Below are 19,621 nucleotides of genomic sequence, written 5' to 3' on the forward strand. Positions count from 1 at the left end.
TTGACCACGACTGTATATCGAAGTCATCGGGGCATCGTGGCTTGGTTGGTAGAGCGAACGTGCCAGCAACTTGAGGGCTCAATTCCCGTTTCCACCATTCTAATCACAGTCGTTGTGTCCTTGGGAAAGACACTTTACCAGTGCCACCCTCACAGGTTTATATGTAGCTTTAAGATGTAGACAATGGGTTTCACTATGTAAACTGCTTTGAGTCACTAGAGAAAAAGCGCTACATAAATATAATTCACTTCACTGCAATTTTTTTTTTCTGAGACTTTGTCGAAAATAAAGTTCATGAACATTATATAGATTAAACCGGTGACAACGTTAGGTACACCTGGACACTCGCCGATCAATTCGGACTCTGCATAAAAAAAGCTACTTTTACAGCATTAATGTCACTGCATGTCACATGTCGGTGTTATTATGCGCATGCCACAATTAAATGAAAATTATACTTTATTTGACCTTTCTTTAGGTTTTCTCATGCCTGAAGGAAGAAGCATTAAGTTAGCTCTTTCCCCTCTGGTTGAGAGCTTGATTCAATGTCCAAAAAGGAACATATACCTTGCGGTGACATAATGACTTACCCAGACCAGTGTTGGTCAGTGTGAACAAAAAAGTATTTTGCTACAGTTACAAATTTAGTTAGTAACTCAGTTACCTCATTTTAACAATAATTAATTACTCAGCAAAGTAACTGTGACGGTATTTTTCATATCGTTATTTTATACGCCATTACATTCGATAACATCTTTATCGCCAAAGATGTCTATATTAAAGGGGCTGTTTGCTACTTGCTCACAGATACATTTTTCAAAGCAGAAAATAGAAAAAGTACACCATTGGTCAGCTTGTGTTACCATTAGTGGTTTAACAGAACACATTTGTGTTAAAATGGTTTATATTTTTCACAATTACTAAGTTTGTGTCGCAACATTTTTTACTGGCCAGAATATAAATTATATTGTGTTTACGGCGGTCACTCACCCTGTGTGTGTGTGTGAATGGGTGAATGTGGAAATAGGGTCAAAGCGCTTTGAGTACCTTGACGGTAGAAAAGCGCTCTACAAGTAAAACCCATTTACCATGTTATATTAACATTCTTGTCTTTAATTTCAATGAGCGAAAGGTAATACCGGTACTTGCAGTTTGAGAACGCTTCGTTTCAATTTCCCTGGCTCCAGCAGCCGGAGCAGAGCGATCATGGGTCAGTCAGAGCATGCAGTGAGACAGCGTGAGCAGGGCATGTTCCGCCCAGCCAGCCAATTATTAGCGTATTTGCAATCATCCCGTCATCATCCCCACAGCTTCTCTCTGCATGCAGCTGATATGAGGCCGAAAACCTGACACCTTGAGCTTCATTCAACATAGCTGTAGTAATGAGCTACTTTACACTCTCAGTAATGGCAACAACATTGCAAAGATGGTAACAGTAACAAATTAGATTACTCGTTACTGAAAAAAAATACCGCCATTAGTAACACTGTCATACTCTAACGCCAACATTACCAACACTGACCCAGACTGCAAAACCACGCAGAGGCATACAAAACTGCGTGAAAAATCACGCCGAAATGCATGAACCTTAAGATTTGAAGCTTTAGCATTGTTTCACACGAGTATCCAGCTTTCTAATAACATTCATAGGTCAGAAAAGATTAAACCTAAATACCGGTAGGTCTCTTTCAAATTACTTTAAAAACATAAGTGTTAAAAGTGCAGACATACCCGAAAAAGTATAGATGCCAAACTTTCAGCAAAGCTGTCTTTCCTTTGGTTTTCTAAAGGTCTCTTCATCACAGCTTCAGTGATTCTCAGTAGCACCTGCAACAGCTGCTCCCTGTATGTAGACAATTAAAAATAATAAATATTGGAGTGAGAGACAGTAACGTCTAATAAGAGACAGGGGGACAAAAAAGAGCCCTGACCATGTCTGTGAGTCCATTGTGTGCTCCATGATCATGTGTCGGTAGATGCTCAGCACACACTTGCACACCTCAACTTGATTTTCCAGAAGCTTAGGTACATCCTGGCACGGCTCCAGCAGGAACACATTGGAAGAGTTGGTCAGGAATACCTACACATACAGATAGGGGACGTGAAAGCATGAGTACAGTCAATTAGTATGACTATTGCTGCTGTCATAATGTAAAACATCCCTCTAAATAAAAGAGAGACACCTGTAGTGTGGGCTGGAAGCCTGCCTTGATGTCCCTGTTTTGCTCCTCAGTGAAGAAGCCTCGACTGATGGCACTGCTGAAAGAGTAGGTCCTCCCCCAGCTCGACGACCGCTTGTGGCCATGACTCTCCAGTGTCTGCTCAACGACAAGGCCAGTCAACCTCTCAGACAAAATCAATTAGGAGACTTAAGCTTCAATTTCATAGTTTTTTCCCACAACACTACTATTAAACAATGGCTTAAAGTGGTAGAAAATGGATGGATAGAAGGGGCTTATAATAAATGAAATCTGCAGGAATAATAATGTCTCTATTATAATGTATCATGTAATGCTGCAGTACACCTGCGTGTCATATTTTTGCTATTTTAAAAGCACATATATATGGTATAACAATTGTTTTTATTAAGGAGCACACTGTTTGAATCCTCCTTAGGCAACAGTGGGCCCTCAGCACAATTTGGAACATCTTTTTGATTTTATCCCATATTATTCATATACCCACAAATGGGTGTAATAACAGCTGGTGTTTTTTTAAACATCTTAATGGCTGTGATGGCAAAGAAAATGATAAGTGATAATAATTGCAATAATGATTCATATTATTCGGTTATTGTGATCCATTTTGTTTGTTGTCGTTTAATGTTTTTAATGACTATTATAATATTATCCATACTTTTGCTATTATTTTTTAAGTGTTCCTTTTTTAATAAAAAAAAATATATATATATTTCTATGTCTTTGCAATTCCATTATAAATTTATATCGTAAGTATTGTAAAGCTGAAATTGGGTTGCATATGGGGTTGCTCTATTTTCTTTAAATAAATTGATTAACATTGTGTGATTTTTCTAAATAAAATAAATAAAAAACAAAATCTTTACTTCACGTTATTTTGACCACAGGACGAAGGCTTAGCAAACATAGCCATATTAAAATTTGCATGTCATACTAATTAATGTACGTTCATTATCTTCTATTCTTCTGATAAACTTAAGTTAGAATCACGTGCATACATCATGTACTTAAAAAGTACACGTTAACTACAACATTTTATTTTCAGCAAGTTATGTTAATATGCCAATATAATAGCGGCACAATTTAACAAAATACATTGTAAAAAGTACAGGTAAAGTAAATGCAACCAAAAAAATTGTAACTCATAAGAAATTACAAAATAGGGTCTCTCCACTGGTATTATGTCTGTATAAAGTTAAATTTGATAAAACTACTTCTTCTTAAAAAAAAAATCAATTGCATCAATGAAACATTGTGTTTGATTATCAAAACAAGGGAATCTATGTATTTCAGTACCTGTGCTTCCATGTTGTTATTTTCTGCACTAATTATCTGTTCAGTGCCATCATCCACTTCATCCTCCTCCATAATTTTCTCAGGCTCTGTCATAAAGCTGGGCTTTTCCTGCAGTATCCACGTTCGGTACACTTTGATCACCTTCCTGGTTGCCGATGCCTCACACGACGGTAACAAGAAAGCCTTAAAGATGGATGAACGCAATTGTTACATTTCATGACCAGAAACAAAATGTTTTACAAGGTGGGATCCTTGCAACAAACCCCCAACAGAGGGCAGTAGTGTCCGCGTAATCCAGGATGCTCACCATGATTCAATTACAAAACCCAAAACCAGTGAAGTTGGCAGTTGTGTAAATTGTAAATAAACACAGAATACAATGATTTGCAAATCCTTTTCAACTTATACTCAATTGAATATACTGCAAAGACAATATATTTAATGTTCGAACTGAGAAACTTTTTTTTTTAATTTTTTTTTTTACTAATAATCATTAACTTAGAATTTAATGGCAGCAACACATTGCAAAAAAGTTGGTACAGGGCCATTTTTACCACTGTGTTACATGGCCTTTCCTTTTAACAACACTCGTTTGGGAACTGAGTAGACCAAATTTTGAAGCTTTTCAAGTTAAATTCTTTCCTTGCTTGATGTACAGCTTAAGTTGTTCAACAGTACGGGGTCTCCGTTGTAGTATTTTACGCTTCATAATACGCCACACATTTTCAATGGGACACAAGTCTGGACTACACGAAGGCCAGTCTAGAACCCGCACTTTTTTACTACGAAGCCACGCTGTTGTAACACGCGCAGAATGTGGCTTGGCATTATCTTGCTGAAATAACCAGGGGCGTCCATGATAAAGACGTTGCTTGGATGGCAACATATGTTGCTCCAAAACCTGTATGTACCTTTCAGCAATAATGGTGCCTTCACAGATGTGTAAGTTACCCATGCCTTGGGCACTAATGCACCCCCATACCATCACAGATGCTGGCTTTTTAACTTTGCGGCTAAAACAGTCTGGATGGTTGTCTTCCTGTTTGGTCCGGAGGACACGACGTCCAGTTTCCAAAAACAATTTGAAATGTGGACTCGTCAGGCCACAGAACACTTTTCCACTTTGCATCAGTCCATCTTAGATGAGCTCGGGCCCAGCGAAGCCGGCAGCGTTTCTGGGTGTTGTTGATAAATGGCTCGCTTTGCATAGTAGAGTTTTAACTTGCACTTACAGATGTAGCGACAAACTGCAGTTACCGACAGTGGTTTTCTGAAGTGTTCATGAGTTCATGTGGTGATATCCTTTACACACTGATGTCGGTTTTTCATGCAGTACCGCTTGAGGTATCGTAGGTCACGGGCATTCAATGTTGGTTTTCAGCCTTGCCGCTTACGTGCAGTGATTTCTCCATATTCTCTGAACCTTTTGATGATATTACCGACCGTAGATGGCGAAATCCCTAAATTCCTTGCAATAGCTCATAGAGAAATGTTCTTAAACTGTTCTAACATTTGCTTACACATTTGTTCACAAAGTGGTGACCCTCGCCCCATCCTTGTTTGTAAATGACTGAGCATTTCATGGAAGCTGCTTTTATACCCAATCATGGCACCCACCTGTTCCCAATTAACCTGTTCACCTGTGGGATGTTCCAAATAAGTGTTTGATGAGCATTCCCCAACTTTCTCAGTCTTGTACCAGCTTTTTTGAAACATGTTGCAGGCATCAAATCCCAAATGAGAAAATAACAAAGTTTTCCAGTTCAAACGTTAAGTATCTTGTCTTTGCAGTCTATTCAATTGAATATAGGTTGAAAGGGATTTGTAAATCATTGTATTCTGTTTTTATTTACGATTTACACAACATGCCAATTTCACTGGTTTTGGGTTTTGTACAATGCAAACATCTATTTCTTAGTATAAGATTAAGTAATGCTTTTTAATCAGAATCCCATGAACCTACCTGGTGGAAGACCTCGTTTACAAAATTCACATTGTCCCTGGTTGATAGTAGGATGGCATGCACCATGTCATAGACATAGCGGTGCTCCTCCTCGATGCTACATAAACTGGAATCACTGGCCCGTCGGTCTGACAGCGTGCTGCTGTTGGAATGGCTCTTCTCAGTCTCCCCCGTGGGTCCATTCGTATCGCTGTCTAAAATCTTCTCCTTTTCCTTCTCCTGGCTGCTACTGCCTGCAGTGACAGTCTGGACACAAGATACACCATCTTGTACAACATCTGAATCCCGCTCACGCTTGAAAGTTACCCCTGATTATATTCATTCTCTCAATAATGTAGAACACACCACATCATTCACAATGCCCACCTGGATGAGTTTGGGAAGGACTTCGGTGCCGTTCTTGGTGCTTTGAGCTGGCACAGCACTACTGACATACTTCTTCAAAAAGAAGGTGACTAGCCAAGTGATGAAGGCCACACGAGGTGCCAGGTACTGGTCCCTGGTGCAGAAGGTGCTCTCATTGTTCCTTGTCACTGGTACATACAGGGGTTTTGGTCTATGGTGTGGAAGGTCTGATTGGGGGAGCAAAAACAAAATATAGTTGGAGATTTAAGGACGGAAAAATAAAAAAGTTGTTCGTATCTACTGGTAAGTAAGGTTGGGTATTGTTTAAATATCATCCCATACCGGTGCTTAAACAGGGCCTGAACAGGTACTTAAAGGGGTCATATTATGATTTTTTTTCTATATTTAACACTTTCTTGTGGTCTACATAACATGTAATTGTGGTTCTCTGGTCAAATGTTGCATAGATAATGTTTTACAGACTATCATCAAGCCGCTTTCCAACTGTCTCTTCAGGATGCGACAGATTGTGGGTGGTCTTATGTGTCTCCACTTCAACTGCATCTTCTCCCCATCAGCCATATGTTGCAGTTTGTATCGAGTCCACTGACGGATATAAGTTAGAACTATACGCTACAGCAGAGGATGCATGGGCCAGCCAGTCTGACCCAGAAAAAGAGGATAGAGAAAAAAATGATTTTTGACTACAACGTCAGACTACAATGGTGGAATTGCGCAAAGCTCTTCGATAAATCTTATATATATTATATTATATTATATATGGAGGTATCAGCTGACGTCACCAATGAGAAAAACTTTACAAATGGGGCAAATTTGAAACAGCTCGTTTGGAGAAGTATGGAGGAAGGTGAAAAATAGTTTTATAAATATCTCTGCCCTGTCTTCATTGTTTGATCTCAAAATTTGGGGATTTATGCAGATCCCAATTACATAAAAACAGGTACCAACAGGTAAGGAAAGTTGGTTTTGAATAATAGGTCTCTCTTTAAAAAAAGGAAAACATACACATTTTGTAAAAAATGTTTCCATCCATCCGTTTCCTACCGCTTGTCCCTCTTTTTAATTTTACAGATTTGTGTAACAAGCAAGTTGAAAGAAATGGTAGTTTAAATATTACGTGAATGTTGTCTATCTGTGCTGGCCCTGCCATGAGGTGGGGACATGTCCAAGGTGAACCCCGCTTTCCGCCCAAATACATCTGTGATAGGCTTCAGCCACCCCCGCGCCCCAGAGAGGGACAAGCGGTAGAAAATGGATGGATGGAATAATAAAGTTAATAAGTAACTAAATAAAAAGTTCCCACATGCTGGAGCTGTGCTTTGTTACAGAAAAGTAGGTAAAGTCAAGCACTTATACTAACTCATGTATGCCCCCACTTCTTCACAGTAAGGAAGAGAAACTACACGCAGTTGGATGAATTCTCTGCATTTTACTGCCCGATTAGAAAGACTACTGATGCCACACTTACAATAAATACATTACACAGGCTGTACAAAGTCATGGTGTAAGTGCATCTACAAAATAAACATTTTTTTGGCAACATGCTGGCAGAAATGGATGCGTGTCCTAAACACTAAGATTGTAAACTCACTTGCGCACAAATCAGAGAGGAAAGGCTGGCGGCAGCCTCATCATAGGTTTCCACATTGTATATGGGCAAGTGCAGTCAGCACTGGGCACAGTGTGCTAAGTTGGATTTCTTGCTTTCGCACTTAAGCAGAGAGGGATGGTCCACGGCAGCCTCATATTAGCTTTTTGCCCTTTATTTGATTAGCAAATGTGCAAATTTAAAATGTAAATTTTTTTTGAAATAATACTAAAAATACATTTACGACACAGTTGAGTGAACAAATATTAAAGGAGACACTTGATCATATTTTTTAGCTCCTCCCCCTCTAATTAGGAAACACAAAACAGGCAAGAAAGTATTTTTTTCATATAATTGTGGCATGCTCATAATAACACTGATGTGCAACATGCAGTGACATACCGTATTTTCCGGACCACTGCCGATGAATGGTCTATTTTTGATCTTTGTTCATATATAAGGCACACCAGATTATAGGGCGCATTAAAGGGGACGGCGTGGCGAAGTTGGTAGAGTGGCTGTGCCAGCAATCGGAGTGTTGCTGGTTACTGGGGTTCAATCCCCACCTTCTACCATCCTAGTCACGTCCGTTGTGTCCTTGGGCAAGACACTTCACCCCTTGCTCCTGATGGCTGCTGGTTAGCGCCCTGCATGGCAGCTCCCGCCATCAGTGTGTGAATGTGTGTGTGAATGGGTGAATGTGGTAATACTGTCAAAGCGCTTTGAGTACCTTGAAGGTAGAAAAGCGCTATACAAGTATAACCCATTTATCATTTATTATATCATTATAATTTTTTCCTAAATTGAAAACACTTCCTTCTGGTCTACACAACATGTAATGGTGGTTCTTTGGTCAAAATGTTGCATAAATTGTTTTACAGATAATCTTCAATCCGCTTCCGGATGCGCCGTTTTGTGGGCAGCGTCTTCTCCTCGTCATCTTTGTTGTACCGGTGTAGCGTGCAAGGACGGGAGTGGAAGAAGTGTCAAAAGATGGAGCTAACTGTTTTAATGACGTTCAGACTTTACTTAAATCAATAACGGAGCAGCATCTCCTCATCCGGAAACAACAACAAGGCCGGAAATGTGTCCCGTGAAAAACCGTCCGACCGGAACTCTCTAATAACTTAAGTTCCTTGGGTGAATAATGTTAACTCACTACACCGGTATGTTTTAGCGCTTTCTTGGCGAGTTTACTGACAGATATAAGTAAGAACTTTACGCTACTTTATATTAAAAATGGCAATAGCGGAGGATGAATGTCCCATAACAAGAAGATAGAGAAAAAGAAGAAGCTTATCGACTACGGCGTCAGCGCAGATGCGCACAATTTTTCAGGATTTATGCAGATCCCAAATACAGATCAGCAGGTACCAGAAGGTAAGAAAATATGCTTTTGTATAATATTGCAAAACAAAACGCCAGAGAATATGTCTTACCTTATACACACACCATAATAATACTCGTATGTTGAAGCGCATCAAGCGGTGTGGCTTCATAGCTTACCAAAGTCGTACTAAAACATTTTGATAGATTTTTGAGCGCTGTGTGTAATGTACTACATTTTCAATGAAACATATAACATGTTGGTGTTGTTTACTTGAGTCATATTGCCATTATAGTGCAGCCTACACTTATCTCTTATGTTTGACTGCCGTATACTGGTCACACTTATCATTACACCATGTACCAAATTAAATAGCTTCGAGGTGGATAAGCTCAACCAAACATATTTTTTACATTAGGTTTTACATTTTTATATTAGGTTATAAGGCGCACTGTCGAGTTTTGAGAAAAAAAAAGGATTTTAAGTGTGCCTTATAGTCCGGAAAATACGGTAAATGCTGCTAACAGCAGCTTTTTAATGCATATTGGTATCGATCTATGAGTGTTCATGTGTACCTAATGACAGACTCAAAACAGATTATAAATGTGACTGTGGAGCAAAATTTACACCAAAGCATATCCAATACATATTATCTAGACCACAAGAAAGTGGTTTGAATGTAGATTAAAATCATCATAGGGCCCTAATAATAGTTTCCGTTGATCATTATTTGTTTTTGTTTTCAACATCTGTGGTGCATACTGATATTTACTGAAAATGTGTCAAGAGTTGTTCCAAAAACAACGAGTACTGTAAGTAAATGTGTGAATGGAGATTGGAGACGTATGTTTATGTGAAGTAAGAAAGCGATGTGCATTCACAATCACATTTAGATCTATTTAGAGTAGTAAATAACCAAATGTGGATTGTTCTGGGCTGTAGGAGGGAAATGGAGCAGCCCAAAACACTTGATTAATAATATTCAACAAGCATTGATATATAAAACAAAAATATTCCCTGCATGTACTTGCACACTCCTTACCTAATAAAGGCTTGTAGAGATTAGTGAGTTTAGTGAAGGAGGGGAAGAGATGTGGAAGGTAGTACTTCTTGAACAGGCTGAAGAGAAATCGGAAGCCCGTTTCTTGGTTCTCTCTGTTCCTCCACTCTAAACTGGATGCCTGAAAGGTAGACAAAACAAAGACTGACAAGGTTAGGCTACAGCAAGTGGAGATGGATCCTCAGTCAATTACTGTTTGTTTGCTGCACTTTATATTAAAGATAACAAAAAAGCCTACAAAAGCAACACGGCGTGAGTCTTGACACAAATGATATAAACAAACTGTATACATTTAACGAGCATTATGTTTGCTTTTATTCCCAATGTATAATTTGTGTAACATAGAAGAACTTGAAGAAATGCTCCATCTTTTTGTGAAAGTTTGTAGGTAAAGCAAGACTTTTCTTGGCACACATTCGAGGCGACTTCTTCACAGTTGAAGGCACATTGCCACGAATCATAAAAGTTCAAATTAAGGCACATTTTTACTTCAGATGAGGCTGAAAGTTTGTGTAGTGACTTGTGCTGGTTGACACAAACTAACAAAGCATTTTCTTCATTGGGTTTCATCGTGGACATGATGATGGTAAAACAGCCAGTTTTACATAAATGAAAATAGGCTGACTCGTGCAATGACGTTTGGATACATTTCTAACATTTATGGATAATCTGCTGACGCCACACTTGAACAAAATTCCAGGTACCAATAGGTAAAAAAAGTTGGTTTTCCATGATAGGGCATTTAACATGTACCCAAAAACATTCATGTGGTCTTTCCTCACAGCAATTACCTGGATCACCATAAACTTGAGCAGGGTTTCAAGAATGTAACAAGTCTGGTCATCTGCAACCCTTTCGCCGACCCCAGCAGGAACAAGGGGGGTGATCTCTTCTGGCACCACCTTGGCTGCTCACATGATACAAAGAGTCAATACTAAGTGGTACATTTTACTGCAATAACGCAATAACCGCACACAAAGCATTATGTCAGAACCTGTGTGTCTTCTCAGCTCACCATCAGGGGGGTTAGAGAAGGGGTTGTATATGATGGTGTCAAGGGTGCAAGGCCCTCTGGATGAGGGCACTGCTGGAAAACCTGGTACCAGACAGGCAAATATAAGAAACTGCTCCTCAGCACAGTTGTCTCTCAGGGCCTGCAGCCACAGCAAGAAGAGACGAATCCCTTCACATCGGATCTAAATGAGAAAGGGAATGGTGGGATTTTAAAAGTGATCATTATGGATGTGTATCATTTTATGCAAAAAAAGACCCAAAGCAAGTACAGTCAAAGATAGTGCATATAACAGTTTTACCACATACAGGGCATCTTGAAAGTATTCCTGTACAGCGCTTCACTTTTGCCACATTTTATGTTACACCCTTTTTCCAAAATGAAATACCTTCCTTTTTGTCCTCAAAATTCTACGAACAATACACCTTAAGGACAATGTGCAAAAGGTTTTTGTCTCATCAGACCAGATCATTTTTATTTCTCATGGTCTGAGTCTTTCAGGTGGATTTAGCAAACTCCAGGCGGGCTGCCATAAACTTTTTACTAAGGAATGGCTTCCGTCTGGCCACTCTACCGTACAGATCTGATTGGTGGATTGCTGCATAGATGGTAGTCCTTCTGGAAGGTTCTCTTCTCTCCACACGGAAATGCTGTAGCTCTGATAGAGCTACAGCATGGTCACCTCCCTCACTAGGGCCTTTCTCCACCGATCGCTCAGTTTAAACGGCCAGACAGCTCTAGGAAGAGTCCTGGTGGTTCCAAACTTCTTCCATTTACTCATAATGGAGGCCACTGTGCTCATTGGGACCTTCAAGGCAGCAGATATTTTTCTGTACCATTCCCCAAATTGGTGCCTCAAGACAATCCTGTTTCGGAGGTCTACAGACAATTCCTTCGACCTCATGCTTGGTTTGTGCTCTGCCATGCACTGTCAAGTGTGGGACCTTATAAATAAGACAGGTGTGTGCTTTACAGCTGATGTCTAATCAACTGAATTTACCACATATCGACTCCAATTAGGCTGTAGGAACATGTCAAAGATGATCAGTAGAAACAGGATGCACCCAATTTCACTTTTGAGCTGCATGGCAAAGCCTGTTAACATTTATGTACATGTAACTTCTTAGTTTTATATATTTTTAATACACTTTCAAAAATCAATAAAAAAAACAAACAAACAAAAAAAATTCACATTGTTATTACGGGGCATTGTGTGTAGAACTTTGAGGAAAAAAATGAATCTATAAAATTTTGGCATAAGGCTGTAACATAACAAAATATGGAAAAACTGAAGCACTGTGAATAATTTCCAGATGCACTGTATGGCGGAACCTCGATTTATAAAACCACTCATTATACAAAGTTTTGGATTAATTAACCAGAGACCAAATTCAAATATGCTTTGTTGTACGAACCTTGACTCTGTGTAACTACGTTTCACCCACCAATTGTGTGCCTTCAGAGCAGCCATCGTGGGCGGGCTTATCGATCTCCGTTAGCTAAGCAGTCAGCAGAGCAGTGCTGTAGCTGGCTACTGTGCTAATTGTTAATTTCCATGCTTTCAAAGTGGTTTTAGCCTTTTTATAGTTTTACTAGCTCAATATGAGTCCAAATAAAGCAATAGACAAGCGATGTGTGGTTGGAAACATTGAGGAAGTATCGACAGCTTTGTTGTAACTGCTTCCCCAAGCCATCTCCTACTATCTTCGGTGGAACATCATTGTAGCGACCTGGCTGTTAAAGTTAAGGAGTTGTGTGATTTTAAACCGTGAGTGCACCTCAGGGCTAGTGACAAATTGTGTGCGTGTGGCGGGTGCATAGGAAGAGGCTTAGGGACAGTTCTGCTAGTTGTTGTTGTCTCTGCTTTGTTATTAAATAGGTGATCCATTACCTCCTTGTTATGTCTGTTTGATACACTGGCTCTTAATATAAGTGTATAAACTTTAGTTAAAATATGGGCTTTTGTCAAGGCTGGAACCCATTATTCATATTTACATTATTTCTTATGGAGAAATTCGCTTCACTATACAAACTTTCTATTAAAAAACTATGTTCAAGAGCCAATTAACATTAGCTGCTGAAGCCAGCTCTCTAAACAGCTATACAAACAAATAACTGCACTGTGACATCTTGGTGAATTTACTGAATAATTTGTAAAATTTAAACAAAACAAAAATAATCCCATTGTGAGTAAATATTACTAACACAGGATATTAATTTGTGCTAACAACGCTAGCGTTAGAATAGCACATACAAATATACACGAAAACACTCCTACAGACATCACACATAGGACTTTTTAGTTAAAAATAAACAGTTTGAGTTATATTGTAAAACTTACAAACATTGCTTGTAGTGATGAATGAAGAATCCATAAGCGTAGGAACACTATACATGGCTAGAAGACTGAACGGGACTCCGGTTGAAAAATAAAAGTTGGTAAATGGAAGAACACTGTATTGTAGCTGAGATAGGCTCCAGCGCCTCCCGCGACCCCAAAAGGGAATAAGCGGTAGAAAATGGATGGATGGATGTATCACCTGAAGTCAGCAAACTCACCCACAAGATGACGCCATGGCACAAACAATAAAACACACTCAGTGTTTTTGCTTGTTTAAAAAAAAAATATATATATATTTTATTATGGCCGCCAGTGAAGGAAAATCCATAAATTAACTGCTCCGTCTTACAGGTCGCAGGGTTCAATGTGTAGCAAAAAAGTAGCGGCTTATAGTCGGGGATTCTGGGTACGTTCGTAAATCAAGGTTCCACTGTATTTCTTAAAAAAAAAAAGATTTCAAAGAAAACAGCATTAGTTACCTTGAATGAATTTCCAGTGTGTAGAAGCTTTTTCAGAATTGAACCTAAAAAAACAAAAATCAAGAAATAGTTGTAGTTAAAACATGTGCACTCCTCCATACAATGCTGATGCTCACATATACAACACACACTACAAAGAGGGCAGAGAATGGCTTGGTCTCCAAGGAGGCAAATTGACCTTATTAGGTGGTCTTGACAGAATAGCGGGACAGGGGAGCAGGATGTCACATTTTCTGATGAAATTAAACATAAGTCGGCAGTGACATGCATTCATAGAAGAATCTGCTGTAATCAAATGAGGTAGCTGTCTGATTGCTAAATGTCTTAGGTGGAGTGTATCTGAGGTGAGGAGTATGGACACGCTTGAATACACACTGGCACGTCTTAAAAGGAAACGACAGGCTGTCAAGAAATTTGGACTCAAATTAGATTCAGGTTCAGGAACACTGTTTTTTTTTTAAAGATATTGTCAAGATTGATTAGTGTTTTATTATCGTCACGGGAAGATGGAATTTACTGAGAACTGAACCTGCTTGCTGCATGAAAGCCACTTGAGTGAACCACTGCACTGCATCACTAACTGGTATGGATGTGACTAATTAAATTCTCCTGCAGTATAAATATTTTTTCTTTTAAACTTTAGAACGAGAAATATCTCTGATGTGATGTTTCATAAAATGTTTCAGGTGCATCAAATAATGTATTTAAAAACTGAAGCACGAAAGATATGGAAGTAGAATTGTCTCACATCAACTTATATATATCAATATGATATTAATACATATGCATATATTAATAAATATACAAACACAAATGTGATATACAAATAAATAATTTTTATAAATAAACGCGTATTTGTAGATATATTTTTGAGATTTGAAAATATATACAAATAAAATTTATAAATATAAAAATGTGACATACGAATAAATCAAGAATTTGTATAAATAAACGTGTATTTGTAAATATATTTTTGAGATTTGAATATAAATATGCTTGAATTTGTATTTGTATTTAATTTGCATATGTGGATCGCTTTTTTGCTTTTGTGTCATTGAGACATTCCTCCCACAAACAAGATGCAAAATTAAATGTGACCTACACACTCCCCTGAACAACCAGCAGAGGGCACTGCAGCCTGATAAGAGATCAGTATCTACATCGGGACAAGGTCATTAAACGGCATCGATACAATAAAATAAGCAGCTAGCACGGTCTCTCAGATTAACTGGATAAATTAGCATTAGCTAATACAACGCTAACGTTAGCTAGCTCTGGCCCGCTCTGCATTCTCTCTGTAAAGACGTGGATTGTTTTTGTGCAGAGAACTCCGGGCATTTATATGCATATTATATATTATGCATATAATGCTCTGTGACCCAGACCGCTTTGACTGCAGTGCCCTCAGCTGGTTGTTCAGGGGAGTTTGTAGGTCACATTAATTTGTGCATCTGGTTTGTGGGAGGAATGCCTCATCGACACAAAAGCAAAAAAGCGATCCACATATGAAAATTCAATACAAATACAAATACAAAATCAAGCATATTTATATTCAAATCTCAAAAATGTATTTACAAATACACGTTTATTTATACAAATTCTGGACTTATTTTTATGTCACATTTTTATATTTATAAATTTTATTTGTATATATTTTCAAATCTCAAAAATATATTTACAAATACGTGTTTATCTATGCAAATTATTTATTTATTTATATATCACATTTGTATTTGTATATTTATTAATTTATGCATATGTATTACTATCATATTGATGTATATAAGTTGATGTGAGACAATTCTACTTTCATAGAAAGACGGTTGGAGGGCCAATCTGCAACAGCGATCAAGAGCCACGACTGTTAAGCCGCTGATGGCTGACAAACAACTGTTGTAATTGGGGTTATCTCATCTTGCAAGGACTTTCCATTCAACGTGGGAGTGAAATCATGCCAGCATAACTAGATTACTTATTTGCATTTCAAATGACTTGCTAATTAGCATTTCTCATTTATATTCCATTCTAAGACTAATTGTGTTCTCTTTGTTGTGGAAAGTGAAGACATCTCTAAATGTCATGCAAGCATAGGGATGAAAAAAGATGGTATATGCAAATACAGTATAACTATTAGATGGAGAGAAAATACTGACATCTTATTTGTGAAAAAGGTTTACAATACATACCTATACTGTGAAACTGCCACCGGTTGTAGATTTTCTCCGGCAGAAGTTGCAGAATTTTCTGCGGAAAACATAAAAAAAAGTGAGTTTAAGTTATTTCAAATGGACACTCAATATGAAAGATCACAGTTTTCAGCAATCAAGTAAAGATATATGTAATTTATTGCCAATGAGCCACAACTGTTGTGTTTAGCCAAAGGGGAAAACATGCATGGACCACAGTGTCCGTGCCTTTTCCCTTGCTGTTGTTCACGTGATGCAGAAAATGACAAGAGAAATGTCATCACCTCACCCCCAACCGCTTTACAACTCAATTAGAGTGTCCTAACCTTTCAGCAGCCTATCATCATTCTTGAATGCAGCAGCAGGTTAAAGGGCTTTTCTTGAGAGATGGAAAAACAAGGGCTGGGTGATGGAGGAGGTGAGCGTGCTTATGCACACGGTTCGATAATGGTCATTGCGATGTGAGCCACTGATGTGGCAGTGGCTCACTACTCATCAAATCCAAATCAGTGACCCAGAAAGACTTCATGACTCTAATACAGATGTCAAGTCAGGCATGAAAAACTTTCAGCCACTATTAGCGAGAAAAAGAAAGAACATTATATGTGTTAAAATAGCTTTAAATTATGTATTTTGGTGAAGAAACAAAAAAATATTGATATATAATAATACAAGCTCGATATTGTTAAACAACAAAATCAAACGCAGTAGGTCTGTCAACATGATTTGCGATTATATTAGAGAGGTAGGGTAAATCTTATTGTCATTGTGCAATGGAAAAGGTACCATCTCATCCATCCATTTTCTACCGCTTATTCCCTTCGGGGTCGCGGGGGGCGCTGGAGCCTATCTCAGCTACAATCGGGCGGAAGGCGGCGTACACCCTGGACAAGTCGCTACCTCATCGCAGGGCCAACACAGATAGACAGACAACATTCACACTCACATTCACACACTAGGGCCAATTTTAGTGTTGCCAATCAACCTATGGAAAAGGTACCAAATGTGACTATTTATTGCATATAGATTACTGTATATACAGTTATATTGTAAGGTGTAAAATATAGGCATGGGTACCTTTCACATTTCAGTCCCAAATCCAGGTAACTGGGAATCAATATCGGTACTCAATTGTACCAATTTTTGGTACTTTTGTGTATGTTAATTAATGTTAATACTTTAATAATAAAATCTCTTTTTTAATGCAACATTTAAAATGTGCTGATTATGATAACTGTGCTGTTCCAACTTCCAATGGTATACCTGGTTTCCTTCTTACACTTCTGAGTAAGGATGCACAATATTGGAAATTTGAACAGATAGTACAGATAACCGATAATATCTAGACCTTTACAACCAATAACTGTTAACGATAACCAATATTTACTGAATGTAAATATAGTTACACAAGATTTTGGGGAATACATTATTTTAACAGTTCACAATGTTGCCACAATCCGCCGCCTCAGGAAGGGGAAGCAGTGCAGTGTCAACACCGTGTATGGTGGGGATGGTGCTCTGCTGACCTCGACTGCGGATGTTGTGGATCGGTGGAGGGAATACTTCGAAGACCTCCTCAATCCTACCAGCACGTCTTCCTATGAGGAAGCAGGACCTGGGGAATCTGTGGTGGGCTCTCCTATTTCTGGGGCTGAGGTTGCCGAGGTAGTTAAAAAGCTCCTCGGTGGAAAGGCCCCGGGGGTGGATGAGATCCGCCCGGAGTTCCTTAAGGCTCTGGATGTTGTGGGGCTGTCTTGGTTGACAAGACTCTGCAACATCGCGTGGACATCGGGGGCGGTACCTCTGGATTGGCAGACCGGGGTGGTAGTTCCTCTCTTTAAGAAGGGGAACCGGAGGGTATGTTCCAACTATCGTGGGATCACACTCCTCAGCCTTCCCGGTAAGGTCTATTCAGGTGTACTGGAGAGGAGGCTACGCCGGATAGTCGAACCTCGGATTCAGGGGGAACAGTGTGGTTTTCGTCCTGGTCGTGGAACTGTGGACCAGCTCTATACCCTCGGCAGGGTCCTTGAGGGTGCATGGGAGTTTGCCCAACCAGTCTACATGTGCTTTGTGGACTTGGAGAAGGCATTCGACCGTGTACCCCGGGAAGTCCTGTGGGGAGTGCTCAGAGAGTATGGGGTAACGGACTGTCTTATTGTGGCAGTTCGCTCCCTGTATAATCAGTGTCAGAGCTTGGTCCGCATCGGCAGTAAGTCGGACACGTTTCCAGTGAGGGTTGGACTCCGCCAAGGCTGCCCTTTGTCACCGATTCTGTTCATAACCTTTATGGACAGAATTTCTAGGCGCAGTCAGGGCGTTGAGGGGATCTGGTTTGGTGGCTGCAGGATTAGGTCTCTGCTATTTGCAGATGATGTGGTCCTGATGGCTTCCTCCGGCCAAGATCTTCAGCTCTCACTGGATCGGTTCGCAGCCGAGTGTGAAGCGACTGGGATGGGAATCAGCACCTCCAAGTCCGAGTCCATGGTTCTCTCCCGGAAAAGGGTGGAGTGCCATCTCCGGGTTGGGGAGGAGATCTTGCCCCAAGTGGAGGAGTTCAAGTACCTCGGAGTCTTGTTCACGAGTGGGGGAAGAGTGGATCGTGAGATCGACATGCGGATCGGTGCGGCGTCTTCAGTAATGCGGACGCTGTATCGATCCGTTGTGGTGAAGAAGGAGCTGAGCCGGAAGGCAAAGCTCTCGATTTACCGGTCGATCTACGTTCCCATCCTCACCTATGGTCATGAGCTTTGGGTCATGACCAAAAGGACAAGATCACGGGTACAAGCGGCCGAAATGAGTTTCCTCCGCCGAGTGGCGGGGCTCTCCCTTAGAGATAGGGTGAGAAGCTCTGTCATTCGGGGGGAGCTCAAAGTAAAGCCGCTGCTCCTCCACATCGAGAGGAGCCAGATGAGGTGGTTCGGGCATCTGGTCAGGATGCCACCCGAACGCCTCCCTAGGAAGGTGTTTCGGGCACGTCCGACCGGTAGGAGGCCACGGGGAAGACCCAGGACACGCTGGGAAGACTATCTCGCCCGGCTGGCCTGGGAACGCCTCGGGATCCCCCGGGAGGAGCTGGACGAAGTGGCTGGGGAGAGGGAAGTCTGGGCTTCCCTGCTTAAGCTGCTGCCCCCGCGACCCGACCTCGGATAAGCGGAAGAAGATGGATGGATGGACAATGTTGCCACAATTGTAGACAACAACAAAAACATACAAACCTACTGTAGAGATATGGATAATGTAACCTGATATTTATTCACTTTATTTTAACTATAATTTGAGTACAAATACACTTCCTACTATATTTCTGACCCTTGCAAACAATTAGATTCATTGCGTAGAGCAAAACAATGTTGGAATTTACTGATATTTCAAAGTTTTGATTATTTCTTTGATAGACAACCAACTCAAACATGTTAAATATGATTTCATAAAATGAAAAAATGATCCATCCAACACAACATATATATATATATATATATATATATATATATATATATATATATATATATATATATATATATATACACACACAAACCCCGTTTCCATATGAGTTGGGAAATTGTGTTAGATTTAAATATAAACAGAATACAATGATTTGCAAAACATTTTCAACCCATATTCAGTTGAATATGCTACAAAGACAACATATTTGATGTTCAAACTCAAACATTTTTTTGTTGTTGCAAATAATCATTAACTTCAGAATTTGATGCCAGCAACAAACAACGTGAAAAAGAAAAATTGGGAAACGTGGCAATAAATACTGATAAAGTTGAGGAATGCTCATCAAACACTTATTTGG

The 19,621-nt window shown here is 39.7% G+C and overlaps 1 protein-coding gene across 7 annotated transcripts in view; it reads right to left on the bottom strand.

Annotated features, from left to right (window-relative positions):
* ralgapa2 (Ral GTPase activating protein catalytic subunit alpha 2) overlaps positions 1 to 19,621 on the bottom strand; it is a 273,154-nt gene that overhangs the window by 185,211 nt on the left and 68,322 nt on the right. For all 7 annotated transcript variants that reach the window (XM_072913656.1, XM_072913661.1, XM_072913662.1 and 4 more), the window contains exons 4-14: positions 15,817 to 15,874; positions 13,631 to 13,674; positions 10,814 to 10,994; positions 10,590 to 10,705; positions 9,781 to 9,919; positions 5,824 to 6,029; positions 5,458 to 5,703; positions 3,495 to 3,677; positions 2,184 to 2,318; positions 1,932 to 2,080; positions 1,732 to 1,843 (exon numbers count right to left, since the gene is read on the bottom strand). In XM_072913656.1, the coding sequence (XP_072769757.1) occupies positions 1,732 to 1,843; positions 1,932 to 2,080; positions 2,184 to 2,318; positions 3,495 to 3,677; positions 5,458 to 5,703; positions 5,824 to 6,029; positions 9,781 to 9,919; positions 10,590 to 10,705; positions 10,814 to 10,994; positions 13,631 to 13,674; positions 15,817 to 15,874 (1,569 nt within the window). The remainder of the gene's footprint in view (positions 1 to 1,731; positions 1,844 to 1,931; positions 2,081 to 2,183; positions 2,319 to 3,494; positions 3,678 to 5,457; positions 5,704 to 5,823; positions 6,030 to 9,780; positions 9,920 to 10,589; positions 10,706 to 10,813; positions 10,995 to 13,630; positions 13,675 to 15,816; positions 15,875 to 19,621) is intronic.

The sequence above is a fragment of the Nerophis lumbriciformis genome, linkage group LG08 (assembly GCF_033978685.3).
Source record: "Nerophis lumbriciformis linkage group LG08, RoL_Nlum_v2.1, whole genome shotgun sequence".
NCBI classification, from domain to species: Eukaryota; Metazoa; Chordata; class Actinopteri; order Syngnathiformes; family Syngnathidae; genus Nerophis; species Nerophis lumbriciformis.